This window comes from Anabrus simplex, chromosome 1 (genome assembly GCF_040414725.1).
Source record: "Anabrus simplex isolate iqAnaSimp1 chromosome 1, ASM4041472v1, whole genome shotgun sequence".
Classification (NCBI taxonomy): Eukaryota; Metazoa; Arthropoda; class Insecta; order Orthoptera; family Tettigoniidae; genus Anabrus; species Anabrus simplex.
Genome location: NC_090265.1, coordinates 419,737,610 through 419,757,649, shown reverse-complemented (window position 1 = coordinate 419,757,649; position 20,040 = coordinate 419,737,610). Strand labels below are relative to the sequence as shown.

The following is a 20,040-nucleotide window of genomic DNA, read 5'->3' as shown; positions in this document are numbered from 1 at the left end:
TCTGTTTACCCTCCAGGTTCGGTTTTTCCCTCGGACTTAGCGAGGGATCCCACCTCTACCGCCTCCAAGGCAGTGTCCTGGAGCTTCAGACTCTTGGTCGGGGGATACAACTGGGGAGTATGACCAGTACCTCGCCCAGGCGGCCTCAGCTGCTATGCTGAACAGGGGCCTTGTGGAGGGATGGGAAGATTGGAAGGGATAGGCAAGGAAGAGGGAAGGAAGCGGCCGTGGCCTTAAGTTAGGTACCATCCCGGCATTCGCCTGGAGGAGAAGTGGGAAACCACGGAAAACCACTTCCAGGATGGCTGAGGTGGGAATCGAACCCACCTCTACTCAGTTGACCTCCCGAGGCTGAGTGGACCCCGGGCCTCCGGGGGTGGCAGCTAATCACGCTAACCACTACACCACAGAGGCGGACCACAGCACCATTACTTTTGCAAAAACATGTACCGTATGCGACAGGTATTTACTGTACATGGTGCATCCAACTGTCATAAGGTTATATGTAAAAAGGACGTGCCAAATATGAGCTTTCAGTAAGGTATGAAATGAATGCTAAAAGCGGTGGCATACTGATACAAAAAAACATGTGCATTTGCGAAGTGGAAGTAGTAGTCCATCTAGTAGACTTTCTGGAAACCTACTCGCTGGAGTCACCGTGGTGTCATAGGTTAAGTGCGGTGCTGTTAATACAGCTGCGTTTGGCAGGTGGGTTCGAATCCCCCTTGAGCCTATAAATTTTATTCGCATTTTGTACTTCGAAATCATCCACAGACCCAATGTATCCGAATGCCCTCACGTCGTGAGTTATTTCTTCTTCTTCTTCTTCTTCTTCTTCTTCTTCTGCTTCCTAATCTGTTTACACTCCAGGGTTGGTTTCTCCCTCGGACTCAACAAGGGATCCCACCTCTACCGCCTCAGGGGCAGTGTCCTGGAGCGTGAGACATTGGGTCAGGGGATACAACTGAGGAGAATGACCAGTACATCGCTCAGGCGGCCTCAGCTGCTATGCTGGACAGAGGCCTTGTTGGGGGATGGGAAAATTGGAAGGGATAAACAAGGAAGAGGGAAGGAAGCGGCCGTGGCCTCAAGTTAGGTACCATTCCGGCATTTGCCTGGAGAAGTGGGAAACCGCGGAAAACCACTTCCAGGATGGCTGAATTGGGAATCGAACCCACCTCTACTCATTTGACCTCCCCAGGCTGAGTGGACCCAGTTCCAGATCTCGTACCACTTTCCAAATTTCGTGGCAGAGCCGGGAATCGAACCCGGGCCTCTGGGGAGGTAGCTAATAACACTAACTACTACACCACAGAGGCGGACAATTAATTCATTTAGAGGCGGACAGTTAAATATTTAAATCTTAATTAATTGTCCGCCTCTGTGGTGTAGTGGTTGCTGTGCTTAGCTGCCACCCCCGGAGGCCCGGGTTCGATTCCCGGCTCTGCCACGAAATTTGAAAACTGGTACGAGGGCTGGAACGGGGTCCACTCAGCCTCGGGAGGTCAAATGAGTAGAGGTGGGTGCGATTCACAACTCACCCATCCTGGAAGTGGTTTTCCGTGGTTTCCCATTTCTCCTCCAGGTAAATGCCAGGATGGTACCTAATTTAAGACCACGGCCGCTTCTTTCGCTCTTCCTTGTCTATCCCTTCCAATATTCCCATCCTCCACGAAGGCCCCGTTCAGCATTGCAGGTGAGGCCGCCCGGGCGAGGTACTGGTCAACCCAGTTGTATCCACCGATCCAATGTCTCACGCTCCAGGGCACTACCCTTAGAGGCGGGATCTCTCACTGTGTCCGAGGGAAAGACCAACCCTGAAGGGTACGCAGATTAAGAAAGGAAGAATTAATTTTGGCACTGTTCTAGTCTATTAGGTCTGCTTATGTGGATGTTCAATAAGCAGCGCTGGACGAGGATAGAATGGATAGAATGGCTAGGAGTTAGAATCCGCTTGACTGAGCAACAGCCTGTTAGCGCAGGAAGTGTTCGAATAGATGGCTTTGTGCAGTAATGCACGTTTCAGCACGGCGATGAACTGCCATTCTGACTCTTTGTAGCATTGTAGCTGTTACGGATTCACAGGCTTCCATAATCAGGTTTCGAAGACTTTAAGGATTTTCCGGCTGCTGAGCGTACACACTATCCTTCTAATAGCCCCATAGGAAGAAGTCCAGTGACGTCAAATCTGGCGATCTAGCAGGCCATGCGACAGGTCCTCCCCTTCCAATCCATCGACCGGGATGTGTAACATTCAGGTAGTTGTGAACACCTGCTGACACGTGAGGGGGAGCTCTGTCGTGTTGATACCACAGGGTTACGCGCTCACCTAAGAGCACATCCTCTAGCAACAGTGGTAGTTGGTCTTGAAGTAACTGTAGGTACCGGGCTCCTGTCAAATGAACCTCAAAGAAATATGGTCCAGTTAGGTGTTCACCCAGTATACCACACCAGATATTTACTCCCCATCGTTCCTGAACTGCTGCCTGCCTTACCCAGTGGGAATTTTCAACACTCCAGCAGTGCATATTATGACGATTCACAGAGTCATTATTATGAAATCGTGCCTCGTTCAAAAATAAAATGTGAGATACAAACGCTGAATCATTTGCCACCTGCGTCAGTATCCACGCACAGAAATCAACACGAGTTTCGTAATCTCGTCCATGGAGTTCTTGAATTAGTTGCAGGTGATACGGACGAAAAGAACTGGAATGCATTATCCTTACAACAGATGACTGGTTGATGTTGGCCTGTTGTGTTACTGTCCGGGAAAAGTTGGGGACAAATCATGACGACCTCGCCTCACACCACTGTTTTCCAGCGGCAGCTCGGTCTCTATTAGCGACTTATAGAATTTACTACCTCTACTGCAGCCCGAGTTGCCAAATCGGCTACTGCACTCTACACGAAGAAAGGGTAAATACTACAGAGAATGAGGAAGAAAGTGGTTTGGCAGCCTCTCCAAAACAAACAAGGATCACTTCGAGCTCGTTAACTCAGCAGGGTGCAGGGTGTGATTGACTACTGGCTTCCAGCTCGCTTCCAGGAACTGAGATCGTCATGTTTTGTTCCCAACTATACTCGTGTGAGGATTCTCCCGGAAGGTGTCCAAAACCATCTCAGTAGTTTCACTGGACGTAACTGATGCCTCTCTCAAGGACCTGTTCGGGAAAGTAACGAAGTTATACGCAAACGTCGCTCCTCCCTCCTAAACGTATTTGCGTTTGGTTGTTGTCTGTGTGGAAATCTTTCCTACTACAGGCGGTATGCTTCCTGTGCGTTCTGTCTTGCATCACCGTAGATGAGAAGCCTGAACATGCTCATCTGTTGAAAATATAGTGAAGAAAAGACCAGGACTGCTAGGCTACACCAAGTGTCAGGCCACTACACATTCAATATGCATCCTATTGGTCGAATGTGGCACGAATGGCCTCTTATTTGATCCTCAAAGTTTAAAATGTGAATAAAAATACTTATACTCGCGGGATCCGAACCAACCTACCAACGCAACATGCGTCAACACGTCTGTAATTAATCCACTACACCACGGTGACTGATGCCTCCAGCTTACCAGAAAGCTTACTTGCTGTAAAACTACGTTCCGCTTCACAAACACACACATACATTCCATCAGTATGCTATCGCTTTTAGCGATTATTTCATAACCCATCGAAAGCTTATAATGGCACGTACATTTTACGTAGTCCGCCTCTGTGGCGTAGTGGTTAGTATGATTAGCTGGCATCCCCGGAGGCCCGGGTTCGATTTCCGGCTCCGCCACGAAATTTGAAAAGTGGTACGAGGGCTGGAACGGGGTCCACTCAGCCTCAGGGTCAACTGAGTAGAGAAGGGTTCTATTCCCACCTCAGCCATCCTGGAAGTGGTTTCCCACTTCTCCTCCAGGCAAATGCCGGGATGGTAACTTACCTAACTTAAGGTCATTGGTCATTCTCCCCAGTTTCATCCGCGACCCAATGTCTCATGCTACGGAACACTGTCCTTGAGGCGGTAGAGGTGGGATCCCTCGCTGAGTCCGAGGGTAAAACCAACCCTGGAGGTAAGCAGATTACGAAAGAAAGAAAGAAAGAAAGAAAGAAAGAAAGAAAGAAAGAAAGAAAGAAAGAAAGAAAGAAAGAAAGAAATCGCAATAGAGGTATTTATCATCATGTTTACGGTGTTTCTGCACTTGCCGAGCGGTTTTCCGGCTGGCGTAACAGGTTTCCAGAACACACTCAGTTCCATCATTGAATGAGACGCATACTTTCTTTCTTTCTTTCTTTCTTTCTTTCTTTCTTAATCGGTTTACCCTTCAGGGTCGGTATTTTCCTCGGACTCACCGAGGGATCCCACCTCTACCGCCTCAAGGGCAGTGTCCTGGAGCGTGAGACATTTGGTCGGGGGATACAACTGAGGAGAATGACCAGTAATTCGCCCAGGTGGGCTCACCTGCTATGCTGAACAGGGGCCTTGGTGGGGGATGGGAAGATTGGAAAGGATAGGAAAGGAAGAGGGAAGGAAGCGGCCGTGGCCTTAAGTACCATCCCGGTATTTGCCTGGAGGAGAAGTGGGAAACCACGGAAAACCACTTCCAGGATGGCTGAGGGGGGAATTGAACCCTCCTCTACTCAGTTGACCTCCCGAGGCTGAGTGGACCCCGTTCCAGCCCTCGTACCACTTTTCAAATTTCGTGGCAGAGCCGGGAATCGAACCAGGGCCTCCGGGGGTAGCAGTTAGTCACACTAACCATTACACCACAAAGGTGGTCTGCAGGCATATTACTAAGTAATAATGTGTTCCCGCCTCTGTGGTGTAGTGGTTAGCGCGATTCGCTGCCACCCCCGGAGGCCCGGGTTCGATTCCCGGCTCTGCCACGAAATTTGAAAAGTAGTACGAGGGCTGGAACGGGGTCCACTCAGCCTCGGGAGGTCAACTGAGTAGAGGTGGGTTCGATTCCCACCTCAGCCATCCTGGAAGTGGTTTTCCGTGGTTTCCCACTTCTCCTCCAGGCAAATGCCGGGATGGTACCTCACTTAAGGCCACGGCCGCTTACTTCCCTCTTCCCTGTCTATCCCTTCCAATTTTCCCGTCCCTCCACAAGGCCCCTGTTCAGCATAGCAGGTGAGGCCGACTGGGCGAGGTACTGGTCATTCTCCCCAGTTGTATCCCCGACCCAAAGTCTGAAACTCCAGGACTCTGCCCTTGAGGCGGTAGAGGTGGGATCCCTCGCCGAGTCCGAGGGAAAAGCCAACCCTGGAGGGTAAACAGATTAAGATAGATAGAAGAATAATGTGTTCACGGTTGTTAGTTTCCATTACTATGGAAAAAAGTATAATAATCCCATTTCCATTTTCTATGTTCAAAGGTGTAGGTCCGGCCATAAGATTCGCGATGATTAATATAAAATGATGGCAGCAAGCGACACACTTGACTGAACGAGTGCAAGTTGCTTTGTACCAAACCAAACTGCCTTTGAAGACACTCCGTGCCATCTATCGGCTACTTTAAGAGTTACTAACAGTCCGCTGCTAAGGTCAAGAGTTACATAAAATACTTTATGTTACACAGCGGTGAAGATATAATCCCTAAATTTGAAATAATTATCTATGAATTGTGTGTATGCAATAAAATCTCGCTCTCCAAGTACTTACAACGTACATTAGTATTGCGGAAGAATTCGTCCGCGGACCACAGTATGGGAATGTCGACTCGTTGGCTGAGTGGTCAGCGTACGCTCCTTCGTTTCAGGGGGTCCCGGGTTCGATTCCCGGCCGGTTCGGGGAGTTTTACCTTCATTGGTTAATTCCAGTGGCTCGAGGGCTGGGTGTCTGTGCTGTCCCCAACATCCCTGCAACTCACACACCGCACATAACACTATCCTCCATCACAATAACACACAGTCACCTGCACATGGCAGGCGCCGCCCACCCTCATCGGAGGGTCTGTCTTACAAGAGCTGCACTCGGCCAGAAATAGCCACACGAAATTATTATTAATATAATATGGGAATGGCTAGTCTACACTTCTTATCCTTCTTTATCTGTTTACCCTCCAGGGTCGGTTTTTCCTTCGGACTCAGTGAGGAATACCACGTCTACCGCCTCAAGGGCAGTGTCCTGGAGCTTCAGACTCTGGATCGGGGGATACAACTGGGGAGGATTACCAGTACCTCGCCCAGGCAGCCTCACGTGCTATGCTGAACAGGGGCCTTGCTGGGGGATGGGAAGATTGGAAGGGTTAGGCAAGGAAGACGGAAGGAAGCGGCCTTGGCCTTCGGTTAGGTACCATCCCAGCACTTGCCTGGAGGAGAAGTGGGATACCACGGAAAACCACTTCCAGCATGGCTGAGGTGGGAATCGAAACCACCTCTACTCAGTTGACCTCTCGATGCTGAGTCGACTCCGTTCCAGCCCTCGTACCACTTCAAATTTAGTGGCAGAGCCGGGAATCGAACCCGGGCGTCCGGGGGTGGCAGCTAATCAGACCAACCACTAGACCGCAGAGGCGGACCATTGTCTACACTACTAATTTTTAAACATTCAAAATAGTACGTCAACTTTCTATGACCGAGGAGAAACTGACTGAGAATCAACACCAGCACTAGGCCTAATATTTCCACTGGAGTCCATTGCATGCATTGGAAAAAAAGAATAGTTCGCTTGTGGTAGAGCCCTTTGTACTTGAGGGCCAGTTGTTGTTCCAAGGATGTATTAGGTATATTTTGATTTAAAGCTATTGCGTAGATTTGGAGGCGACTTGTTATAGGTAAAGTCTATATAGGATGAATAGGCTGCTTTTGCGAAGGGTGCCTGTCTTTACATTTCCAGGAGAATCAATGTGTCCTTGCACCCAGGAAATACAGATGTGGAGGCACTGTTGCACTCTAGATTTAATGGATTGACACTGTGCTTGTTGTTGATTGCTGGCCCGCGGGTCACTGAGTAGTTCTCAGCACTCCATAGCAAATCTGACGGCTCACAGCTCGGCTTGAAATACTGAGCAGCTGGATGACAATTTATACTGAGGTACAATTATTGTTGTTCTAGTAGACCACGAATGCTCATCACGCTTTGTCACATTCAGCGATGTTAGGTGTATGAGAGCGGTCTCAGGAAATGAAGTAATCATGGCTCAGTGAGCAGCCATTGCAGATTTAATTAAGTCTTGAAGATAATAAGATGACCACCCCGGAGCTGCCACTCTCCTACTTGGTCACTGCCTTAATAATTTGCGTACTTACAAATGTATATTTACGGATTGAATAGACTTGAAGTGCTTTGCATTAATGTGGCCACTGAATGCACGTGGAAGAACAGGGTTGTAGGTCACCATACAGTGATTTTCTATTCCTACCACATTAACATCAACTGTGCATCTACCGTTAACTGGAGACCTCTGATACTCCGGGTATCCAACATGCAGGGCGATTTAGCGTTAAGGCTGCCGCAGGATCCTTGGATCATATTGCCTTGACAATGTCGTGGAGTAGTGGGTTTTCTTCGGGAACTTTCACAGATGGCTTTGTCAGTCTTATCAAGAAGAATGCGGTGTTCTAACCGCAGAAACATGTGGATATGTGGCAGACGTTTGTCACTCTGAAGGCACGTAACAATGAACCACTCTAAAAAAGGCTGCTCTTGATGAAAATTCTCATAACTATGTTTACCTTCAAACGAAACAATCCTAGCTATGATATCGTGACGAACGTAGGAATTTTGATATATCATTCCACTTTGGGTTTATAGTGAAAGTGATAAACAGAAAGGGAGACCGTAGTGACAGACGACATATGTTCTAGAGTATTCGCTCCGCTCATGCAGTAGCGAGCTCTCTGGTGAATGATGATAGGTGAATTATCATCTAATCCATCAGTTGAGCGTCAGCATCCTAGCTTCCTACGATGTCCCGTCTGACTTCAGCAGCTCCTGATTGTTCGACTTGTTATGTTTCGATTAGTATCGTTTGAAATATTACGAATCCATGGCAGAATGGTCAACGAAGTGGCTTTCTGTTCAGAGAGGGCCGGGTTCAATTGTCGGTTGGGCCGGTGATTTTAACTTCGTTTAGTTAAGTAATTTAGCCCAGGGGCTCGGTTTTGTGTTCGTCTTAATGCACATCTTCATTTATATAAATTACGCTACAAACCGTAACAGAAACATGTGTACCATTTCATTGCCCTGGTCATTTAGAATCGCGATATTAAAATCGTCGTTTTGCCGTGAATAGCGATAAAGTGTCGGAAATCATGCTGCAGAAAATACGACTTATAATATACAGACGTGCAGAATTAAATAGGCCATGTAAGTGCGGCCAGTATCCAGTAATCGGGAGATCGTGGGTTCGAGCTCCACTGTCGGCAGCCCTGAAGATGGTTTTCCGTGGTTTCCCATTTTCACACCAGGCAAATGCCGGGGCTGTACCTTAATTAAGGCACGGCCGCTTCCTTCCAATTCCTAGGCCTTTCCTATCCCATCGTCGCCATAAGACATATCTATGTCGGTGCGACGTAAAGCAAAAAAAAAAAAAAATAGGCCATGAATATCTTGGAAGAAAGTGCAGACATGTGGAATCCAAATGGCCGTGATTTAGATGAATGCAGTGACTTTTAATTGGAAGAAACAACAATAGGAACGGGGGAACATCGCATGAAGTCACCAGGAAGAGATTTACGAATGAATTGATATGCAACTAGAACAGAAGATTTAAAAGGGATACTTCCTAAATTTTTGTGAAACCAGATTGCATTATAAAGTTATGACGATATATTTTTCGTAGTCGTAACAGAAATCCCAAGCGTAGTATCAAAAAAAAAAAAAAAGAAGGAATAAACGAAGTAAATAGTGGAGCGCAGGTTCCGAGAAGACGAAAATCGATCAATTAATGTATCTAGTGAAGACACGGCAACATTTCAGATACCTCTTAAGATAATTCAAGTTAAAATATTGACGTTTGCCACATCATAACCTACTCTGCTCAACATAAGTATAGTTTAAGGAAGATCTACGAGTAGCATGGTTGTCAAGCTAATGATGTCTTCAAATATGTGTTTTATGCATGTCTTCGAGAGCTACGTGATGACCGGCTAGACTGAAGATGGGACGAGAGTCTGACGGTAACCCGCCAACCATTCCTACGGACCCGAGGATCGTGGCCGCAGCCCGGTCATGATGCAGCGATAACCCGGAGATGAACGTCCTAGGAGAACCAGGAAGCAGCCATCCCAGTCCAGAAACGCAGATGGATTAAGTTAAGTTTCAAAAATTTCTTTTCTTAAATTGTAGTTATATGTATATCATTTGATATCAAGTTGTCGATGGCGATTGTACAAGAGCTAGGTCGATATATCTTCGAGAGGTGATCTCAATATCGAGTTTCAGCGCGAATGTACCAATGTTGATGTGTAACTGATGGATTTAGGTAATCTTCCAAAACTAATAAACACTCCCATGTGTAGGAAAGATAACACTCGCAAATGATGTGCTTTGCTTGCAATGTTTAGCTTTCTTTCAAAGAATATTGCCGTACATAATGTGAAATGAGATATTTCAAGCGAGAATATGTAGTATATTGAATTGTAGGTTAACGTGCGGATACGACGTCAACTTTTACCCAATGTAGATAGATACAGGCTTAATATCTTCGTACTTTGATAAGAGAAGTATGCGTCGATATAAATGATAGTTGTTGATCCATATAATATGAATTCTGATGAGATATTGAATATAGTGAATTGAGCGGTACTTTGAAAAGAGTTAATGATGTTTATATTCGCGGTGAGCTCATATACGTCGGGAATATTGAGGTAAGACTTGTGAATGTTATAAACAATATATGCATTGAGATATTAGGCGTGGAATTATGATTAATACGACGACGAATAAGGAATTGATGTCCGTTTATTTCAAGCAGTTATGGATCAGGATATATTTGACGGTTATAGCGATATGTAATATGGCTTGTCTTATTATTTGAGTTATTGACATTTGGTTAGTGAACTTGCAGATTGGTAATAATGTACGATCCTCAAAAATAACCCTAGATAACCTATAGTAGAGCATAATGACGGCATTTTCTAAGAAAATTTTACATGTTACTCAATATTTAAAATGACTTAAGTGGGAACAGTAAATCATTGACGGTATGTCTTCATACTGTTATGTTATTGCTATTTGCGAGCGTGGAAGTTTCATCTACGGGAGCCCTTGACCATTAGCACTCAGTGATTGGATTTATAAAGCATTTCGACCTTAATTTGACCTAGACATAAACTTGTTGAGATTTTACTGAAGAATTATTACATATTTCTTAGGGAATATTTTGAATATGTCCAAGTATGACCAAACATATATACATATATATATTTTTTATGTTCATTGGTATATCAGCCTAGGTAGCAATTGAAAGCTACACATGTGAAACATTGCTTACTCCATCTACGTTATTAATGATACAGTCACAAACATGAAATAATGTTAGGATGAGACACCAAAAAGAAGCATTCTTTAAATGCATGGTCGAACAAACCTTTCAATAATTACGTACATATGTAGAACATAATATTATGTAATCATTTAAGATCTTGATAAAACTTAATAACAAGTTAGAATTTGATATTTAAGGAGAATTTGAGAGTTCTATTCCCAGATAATTTCATGTTAGTTTATTCTTAATATAACAGTTCGTTAATTTTGAATTAGCCAGAAGGAATCATATAATTATTTTATGGTAGTTTAGTGGACTGAACATTTTAATTTTTTTATATATGAGACTGAGGAGATGTAGAAGGTAATCCACGTCAGGTTAGGAGAGCTTCCTGAAATAATACAATTCCGCAGATAAATTGAGGAAGGTAATTGTTTATGGAAGTAGATAAGACTGTGGATGTTGAGAAAAATATTAATAATGTGAAATGTAAACTAATAATTAGAGTGATACCTTCAAGTCAATATTTTTTTTTAAATTTTTGATGAGATACCTACATGTACATAAGAATCATTTAAATGACAACTTATCCTTCGTACAAAAAAAAATAATTTCGACTAAAATTAGTATTTAAGAATGTAACTTATTAATATTATTTATAGGTTATAAGAATAATTTAAGGTAATTTCATATGGAAATAATGGAATTTAAGATTGGTCGTATTTTGAATTATTGACCTGTTAGTCAGGCAAACATGATGGATATATTTGAGGTGCGTGTCTCAGTCGGATTCACGTTAAAAAAAAAATACAACATTTTAGTTTGAAATAGGATAATCCCTGAGTTGTATGGCATAGCTAGCTGGAGATTTTCTTGAACGCCGGCGTGTAGTTGATTGGAAGAAAGAATGGCTCCCATACGTGGAAAAAAAGGAAGAAAGACGCCGCGGGACTCAAAACATGGCGGAAGGTAAATTTTCCTTCGACGCGGCGCAAGAAAATTTGCCGTCCACCGTGGTTCCAAAAATAAGTTTTGGGGTTCAACGAAAATTGTCATCAACAGTAGGGCTTGAAAAGGAGATTGACACCCCAGTCAAGAGTAAGTCGGTTCACATGCCATAGTAAATATATCCCTTCCCGGGCGAGTTGGCCATGCGCTTAGGAGCGCCAAGCTGTGAGCTCGCATCCGGGAGATAGTGGGTTCGAACCCCACTGTCGGCAGCGCTGAAGATGGTTTCCCGCAGTTTCCCATTTTCACACAAGGCAAATGCTGGGGCTATACCTTAATTAAGGCCAAGGCCGCTTCCTTCCCATACCTAGGCCTTTCCTGTCCCCTCGTCGCCATAAGACCTAGGCCTACCTGTGTCAGTGCGACGTAAAGCAAATAGAAAAAAAAGCAATATATCCCTCCAAATAGGATTGTCCTCAGGAAAGGCATCCGGTCGTATAACTGAGCTAAATCTATGCAAAACTGCTGAATACAGGTAATTGAGAAAATCCAGGAAGAATAATAATAAGAAGAGAAAGGTAGAGATTGAACCATTGCCTTTGACGTAATGCCAGCAGCCAGTAGATGAAAATTACAGTCATTGTGATGACGTGACTTTTAATGACTCAGCACCAGGTACGCGTCTTAAATTTCGCTCTGAAATATTAACATTAACATGCTACTCTAGCAACTCTACCAAGACTCAACAATTTAGCTCAACTTGAAATAATTTTACACCGAATGGAAATAAAGATTGTTTTTACAATGTTCTTAACGTCGCACCGACACCATGCATGGTTAGGAGATGGCATTTTAATTTCGATGATTTCATAGTTTCGTTAGATAAAATCCTAGGAGTGGGAAGGAAGTGGCCGTGGCCTTAATTAAGGTACGCCCCGGGCGAGTTGGCCGTGCGGTTATGGGCGCGCGCGTGTGAGCTTGCATCCGGGCGATAGTGGATTCGAATCCCACTGTCGGCAGCCCTGAAGATGGTTTTCCATGGCTTACCATTTTCACACCAGGCAAGTGCTGGGGCTGCACCTTAATTAAGGCCACGGCCGCTTCCTTCCAACTCATAGGCCTTTCCTATCCCATCGTCGCCATAAGACCTATCTGTGTCGGTGAGACGTAAAGCCACTAGCAAAAAATTAAGGTACAGCTCCAGCATTTGCCTGGTGTGATCATGGGAAACCACGGAAAACTATCTTCAGGGCTGCCAACATTGGGGATCAAACACACTATATCCCGGATGCAAGCTCACACTCCCCTAACCACACGACCAAATAAATAAAGAAATTAGCGCCGCGCTCACCCCTCAGCCAAATAAATGTTTTAAATAAATAGAATCATGTTTTGAATTAATGATTTACATAATTTTGTGTGTAGGAGGACAATGGCGGCTGTCATCTGGTGTAGGAATAACGTGCCTACCTGTTACCGGAAGCCCTAGATTCGATTCCCAGTTATTAGAAGGATCTTAATTTTGACTGTGGGCTGGAATGTGGTGAGGTCAACTGAAGATCTGCCTGATATGAGAGGCAGAGAACCCGGTCACTGAAGTCAGGCAAGACTGTTGGGGATGTTGTTATGCTGAACACGTGACACTCCAACATCCGCAAACCATTTGACCGGGCACTCTAAGGTTCATTAGGGGCCAGTGGAGGACAGAGGTTGTGGAATGATTTCTGCAGCTCGGATTACCAGAACCTAATATCAGTTTGGCTTCAGAAGAAATGTAGGAACACGTGAAGCAATCCTGACTTTACGTCTGATCTTAGAAGATCGAATCAAGAAGGACAAACCCACGTACGTGGCATTAGTAGATCTAGAAAAGGCATTCGATAATGTTGATTGGACCAAGCTATTTATGATTCTGAAGATGATAAGGATCAGATACCGAGAACGAAGAATTATCAACAATCTGTATAAAAATCAGTCTGCGGTGATAAGAATCGAGGGCTTTGAAAAAAAAAAAAAGCAGCAATCCAGAAAGGAGTGAGGCAAGGCTGCAGTTTGTCCCCTCTCCTTTTCAATGTTTACATAGAACAGGCAGTAAAGGAAATCAAAGAGAAATTTCGAAAGGGAATCACAGTCTAAGGAGAGGAAATCAAAACCTTGAGATTTGTCGATGATATTGTTATTTTATCTGAGACTGCAGAAGATCTCGAGAAGTTGCTGAATGGTATGGATGAAGTCTTGGGTAAGGAGTACAAGATGAAAATAAATAAGTCCAAAACAAAAGTAATGGAGTGCAGTCGAACGAAGGCAGGTGATGTAGGAAATATTAGATTAGGAAATGAAGTCTTAAAGGAAGTAGATGAATATTGTTACTTGGGTAGTAAAATAACTAACGATGGCAGAAGTAAGGAGGACATAAAATGCAGACTAGCACAAGCAAGGAAGAGCTTTCTTAAGAAAAGAAATTTGCTCACTTCAAACATTGATATCGGATTTAGAAAGATGCTTTTGAAGACTTTCGTCTGGAGCGTGGCATTGTATGGAAGTGAAACATGGACGATAACTAGCTCAGAAAGAAAGAGAATAGAAGCTTTTGAAATGTGGTGTTACAGAAGAATGCTGAAGGTGAGATGGATAGATCGAATCACGAATGAAGGGATACTGAATCGAATTGGTGAGAGAAGATCGATTTGGCTAAATTTGACGAGAAGAAGAGATAGAATGATAGGACACATCTTAAGACACCCAGGACTTGTTCAGTTGGTTTTTGAAGGAAGTGTAGGTGGTAAGAACGGTAGGGGTAGACCATGGTATGAATATGACAAGCAGATTAGAGCAGATGTAGGATGCAATAGTTACGCAGAAATGAAAAGGTTAGCACAGGATAGGGTGGCATGAAGAGCTGCATCAAACCAGTCTATGGACTGATGACTCAAACAACAATGTATATCTAGAATGTATAACTTACGAGGATGGACTGGCTGCATTAAGATTGCCGACAGCGCGAGACCGTTGTGTACTGCCAGAGACAGCGTTACGAGAACCAGGGCCACGTCCATCGTTGAGCTGTAACAAGGTTAACAAAGTAAATATCGACATGGGAGTTTAAATAAAGTTTATTAATGTGATATAGGATCCAAAAATTCGGAAACTTGGCATATACTGTAGTTCTTTGGCGTGAATATTTAAAAATGCGATGTGCAGACACCTTCAAAGTAATACCTCTTACGTCTTGATCATAGCCAGGACCAGGTTTTATGTTATCAGTGATAAACGCGAAATCCAACGGAGAGATGCAACAAAACGTATTTGATCGATTTATCACAAAAGTGTCTAATTCATTGCCCTAATTGTGTCGCGAATTCTCGCGAAAATTGACCTTTTCTGCGAAAATGTTCATTTTTACGATAAAAACAAAAAAAATACATTTTTGATAAAATTCCTTTTCCGGGAGTATATTTATTTTGAAGATATTGGTTGCAAAGGAATTTAAAATAATTTTGGAAGATAGATTAACCCAAAAGTCTGTTATTGCCATTTAAGACCTGTAGGAACATCGATGACAGTGTCTCCCTGATCCTTTAGAACATTCAGTTTATTCATAAATACACTACTTTCCAAAAGTTAAGCACAAGTTACGAGTAAGCAGGGTAACAGGAAACAGACCGCAAATCGCACGACGTATGCGCCTATGAACCTTACGTCTTTACTCTGTATAGGAAAAGAGTGTTCTCTGCTTTGACTAGCGGCGTAACCGCGAGGTAAACACAGCCAGTGCCTGCGCCCCATATTCCCTCAGTCGTGCTTGCCTTTTTATAGTGTGCGGAGTGTAGCCTCGTGGTGAACGAATGGCACATCGACGCCATTTGGATCCCGTTTTGCAGGGTAGAATACTCGGCCGCCTGGAAGCAGGCCAGACACAGACCGAAGTCGCCGTATCCTTGAATGTACCACAAAGTGTCATTTCCAGGCTTTGGAAACGATTTCGAGACACAGGAGATACCAGTCGTAGGCCAGTACCAGGTCGACCAAAGGTAACCACCCCACAGCAGGACCGATATCTGGCCTAACCGCCCGACGAAATCGGAGTGCACCTGCAAGACAATTGTCGACAGAACTTGCAGCTGTCTCAGCGGTTGCCGTTTCCCGGCAAACTGTGTACCGGAAGCTCAGAACAGCAGGGCTGTTGGCTTGACGTCCAGTGATGTGCGTCCCGCTCACTCCAGCAGAGAAACGGGCCCGTTTACTGTGCAGCCGTCAACATCGAAACTGGACCATGAACGAATGGAGGCATGTGCTCTTCACAGATGAATCCCGTTTCAGTTTGCAGAACGATACCCGTCGCACATTAATGTGGAGAGAACCGCGTAGCCGATACAACGACAGGAACATCGTGGAACGGGACCAGTATGGTGGTGGTGGTGGCGTCATGGTGTGGAGCGGCATCATGTTGAATGGCCGTACGGACCTGCACATCTTCATGGGTGGTCCGAGGAACACTGTTAATGCTCGGAGATACAGGTATGAGGTACTGAGACCACATGTTCGACTCTTCAGAGGTGCGGTTGGTCCAGACTTCCTCTTAATGTACGATAATGCCCGACCGCACCGCGCTGCCCTGGTGGCCAGCGAGGTCTGCGGATCTGAATCCTATAGGATATGCCTGGGATGCATTGGGGGAGGGGGCAAATTGCATCCCGTCAGCCTCCACCAAGGACCCTCCAAGACCTTCGCATTGTCCTTTCGGGGGAATGGGATTAATTGCCACAAGAGCTCTTGGACCATCTGATAGAGAGCATGCCACGTCGCTGCGAAGCATGTGTGGCCGTTAGGGATAACCATACACCCTATTAACAGCATATCGTGTTGTGTAAGACATTGCCAAGTTTTGTTAGTTGTTGTCAAAGGTGTACCTTAGCTATCAGAACCTTTCTGACACTGTTTTCTTGGACAAGTTATGTGTCATGTCGTGTGTGAGTCAGCTTCCGTTTGTTGAGCAATCCTCCTGACATTCCTATCAGGCGGTGTGGCCTCGTTTAGTGATTATGCTTAACTTTTGGACACTAGTGTATATTCATTTTGAAGTATCATTTGTTAGCTGAAAGAATAATAATGTTATTTGATTTACGTCCCACTAACTACTTTTACCGTTTTGGAGACGCCGAGGTGCCAGAATTTAGTCCCGCAGGAGTTCTTTTACGTGCCAGTAAATCTACTGACACGAGGCTGACGTATTTGAGCACCTTCAAATACCACCGGACTGAGCCAGGATCGAACCTGCCAAGTTGGCGTCAGAAGGTTAGCGCCACAACCGTCTGAGACACTCAGCCCGGCTTAGCTGAAAGTGTAATGGGAGGTACGACCAGATGAATTCTGCTATTTTCCTTTGTATCCCCTCCACATCCACAACCATTGTCACACTTGTATTTTTTATTTCATAGTTTTCTAATCGTCCGCCTCTGTGGTGCATTGGTTAGTGTGATTAGCTGCCACCCCCGGAGGCCCAGGGTCGATTCCCGGCTCTGCCACGAAATTTGAAAAGTGGTACGAGGGCTGGAACGTGGTCCACTCAGCCTCGGGAGGTCAACTGAGTAGAGGTGGATTCGATTCGCACTTCAACCATCCTGGAACGGGTTTTCCATGGTTTTTCACCTCTCCTCCTCCAGGCAAATGCCGGGATGGTACCTAACTTAAGGCCACGGCCACTTTCTTGTCTATCCCTTCCAATCTTCCCATCCCCCCCGCAAGGCCCCTGCTCAGCATAGCAGGTGAGGCCGCCTGGGCGAGGTACTGGTCACCCCCCCCCCCCAGTTGTGTCCCCGACCCAATGTCTCACACTCCAGGACACTGCCCTTGTGGCAGTAGAGGTGGGATCTCTCGCTGAGTCCGAGGGAAAAACCAACCCTGGAGGGTAAGCAGATTAAGAAAGAAAGAAAGAAGGGTGTATTCTGCCCGAATGCAGGTCCGAACCTCCGCAGAGGTGTGCCTGAGCCGGAGTTTACGTACGGTAAGGTGGCCAGTCCATTTCAGCTCCTCCATTCCTTATCCCCCGCCAACAGCGCGTGGCAACCCATCCAAATCTTGACCACGCCCAATGTTGCTTAACTCCGGAGATCTCACGGGATCCGGTGTTTCAACACGGCTACGGCCGTTGGCAAAACTGAAATAGGAGTCATAAATTTAAGAGTTGTGCGATAAAAAACTCTCTCTAGATTCACTGTATTTTACTTATTTGCTACCAAGCAAATGGGTGTGCGGTTTGAGTCACGTGGCTATCAGCTTGCATTCGGGAGATAGTGGGTTCGAATCCCACTGTCAACAGCCTTGAAAATGGTTTTCCGTGGTTTTCCATTTGCATACGATTTAAATGCTGGGGCTATCCCTTAATTAATGTCATGGTCGCTTCCTTCCCATTTCTAACCGTTTCCTATCCCATCCTCACCACAATCTGTGTCGTTGCGACGTAAAACAGATTGTAAAAAAATATACTGACATTGATTGTTTCGTTCCTTTTTCCCTTATGTATATTTTAAAGAGAAACTAAAAATATATTGAAATAGTCTTTAAGCGTACACTTTTAAGTGATAATCTTTAAGCGTACAATTTTGAGTGATAATCTTCAAGCGTACAATTTTAAGTGATAATCTTTAAGCGTACAATTTTAAGTGAAAATATTTAAGCGTACAATTTTAAGTGACAGTCTTTAAGCGTACAATTTTAAGTGATAACCTTTAAGCGTACAATTTTAAGTGACAGTCTTTAAGCGTACAATTTTAAGTGATAATCTTTAAGCGTACACATTTTAAATGATAGTGTTTAAGCGTACAATTTTAAGTGATAATCTTTAAGCGTACAATTTTAAGTGACAGTCTTTAAGCGTACAATTTTAAGTGATAACCTTTAAGCGTACAATTTTAAGTGACAGTCTTTAAGCGTACAATTTTAAGTGATAATCTTTAAGCGTACAAATTTTAAATGATAGTCTTTAAGTGTACAATTTTAAGTGATAATCTTTAAGCGTACAATTTTAAGTGATAATCTTCAAGCGTAGAATTATTTTTAAGTGATTAACTATGTCTAGATGCAATCCCAGAACTCACAGAAGACGAGTGCATAAACTAGTGGGCTACTCAGTTAGTATTTGTTCAGTACAGAAGGGAAGTAAGTAGCAGAAGTAAAAATGAAAGACCTAAAAGCGGAAGGTGAGTTCACGTGTCTCGGATCGGTGCTATCAGACAATGCAGATGTAATAAATCGTATAAACACTTGGGGTCTGAATTCGAGAACACTAACACGAATGTTGTGTGACAGCAAATACCTGTCTGGATGGAAGGTAAACTACACAGGAGTGCACTTAGACTCGCAATGACATGAATTATAATGATGGCCACTGAGAAAAGCAACAAGCACGAAATCTACATGTTGCGGAAATGAAGATGTTGTGTTAAGCTGTTGAAGTTAATAGGAAATACCACAATAATTATCAAGAATGAATATGTGTGTAGGAGTTTTAAAGTGAGGCCAATTCTAGAAAACCGACCGTGGCGGTATGAAAACGTTATGTAAAGGGAGCATCACACAAAATCCCGAGGAATAATATTAATAATAATAATAATAATAATAATAATGGTTTTATATTCCACTGCCAACGGCCGTAGCCGTGTTGAAACACCGGATCCCGTGAGATCTCCCAAGTTAAGCAACATTGGGCGTGGTCAGGAGTTGGATGGGTTGCCACGGTCTGTTGGTGGGGTAGGGGAATGGAGGAGCGGAAAGGAACTGGCCACCCTACCGCACGTAAACTCCGGCTCAGGAACACCTCTGCGGAGGTTCGGACCTGCCTTCGGGCAGAATAACTCTTACCTAACCTTATATTCCACTGACTACTCTTCCGGTATTCGGAGACGAATAGGTCCGGGAATTTTATCCGGCAAGGATTCTTTAACGTGCCGTTAAATCTACATACACAAGTTTGACGTATTTGAGCACCTTGAAGAAAGTACCACCGGGCTGAACCAGGATCAAACTCAACAACTTGAGCTCTACAGTTTGAGCTACTTACTCCGTTGTGAGGAGTCGTAGGTGTTTCCGAACTACGTGGAGTACGACGATCTAAAAAAATTTAAAATCTGATAATCTCACCCTGTCATGACACTGGACAAAACATCTTAGAGAAATCGGATGAGGAAACTCGACCACGTATGGAGGTAAACGGAGCAGGTTATAAGACAGAAAGGTAGACAGATAGAAAGAACGAAAGTGAGCAGTCAGTTAATTTATCATGGATCTCTAATGACCCCCCTACTCTAAATCCATACATACCTGTAATTTTTCGTACCTTCTAAACATTTTAACTTAATTGTTTACCTGCAGAATCCAACTCAGCGAGGTTAATGAGGACCAACATACGCACTGCACTTCGAAGAGACACGTATACGTTTATGATTGTTACGTAAATTATCTGCACAGTTAAAAAAATATACATATATATACAATTGGCAATAAAGAAATAAAACTTCGTAAAATTCGTGAAGACTGAAGCTGCGTAGCTAATTATTGTTTCGTAATTAAAGGCATCATCTCTTGTTTTATGACGCTGGACTGATCAAGATAACAATGGGACATTACGACTTTCGAAATGATTGAGTTGTTTCTAATAAGCATGACGTATTT

At 44.2% G+C, this 20,040-nt stretch overlaps 1 protein-coding gene across 1 annotated transcript in view; it reads right to left on the bottom strand.

Moving 5' to 3' along the window:
• The window catches only part of LOC136866836 (U-scoloptoxin(16)-Ssd1a), a 49,263-nt gene extending 29,452 nt beyond the window's left edge, over nt 1-19,811 (bottom strand). Inside the window, exons 1-2 of the mRNA XM_067143940.2 lie at nt 19,735-19,811; nt 14,336-14,433 (exon numbers count right to left, since the gene is read on the bottom strand). Coding sequence (XP_067000041.1) covers nt 14,336-14,426 — 91 coding nt within the window. The 5' untranslated portion in view covers nt 14,427-14,433; nt 19,735-19,811. The remainder of the gene's footprint in view (nt 1-14,335; nt 14,434-19,734) is intronic.
• Between the last annotated feature and the right edge of the window lie 229 nt (nt 19,812-20,040).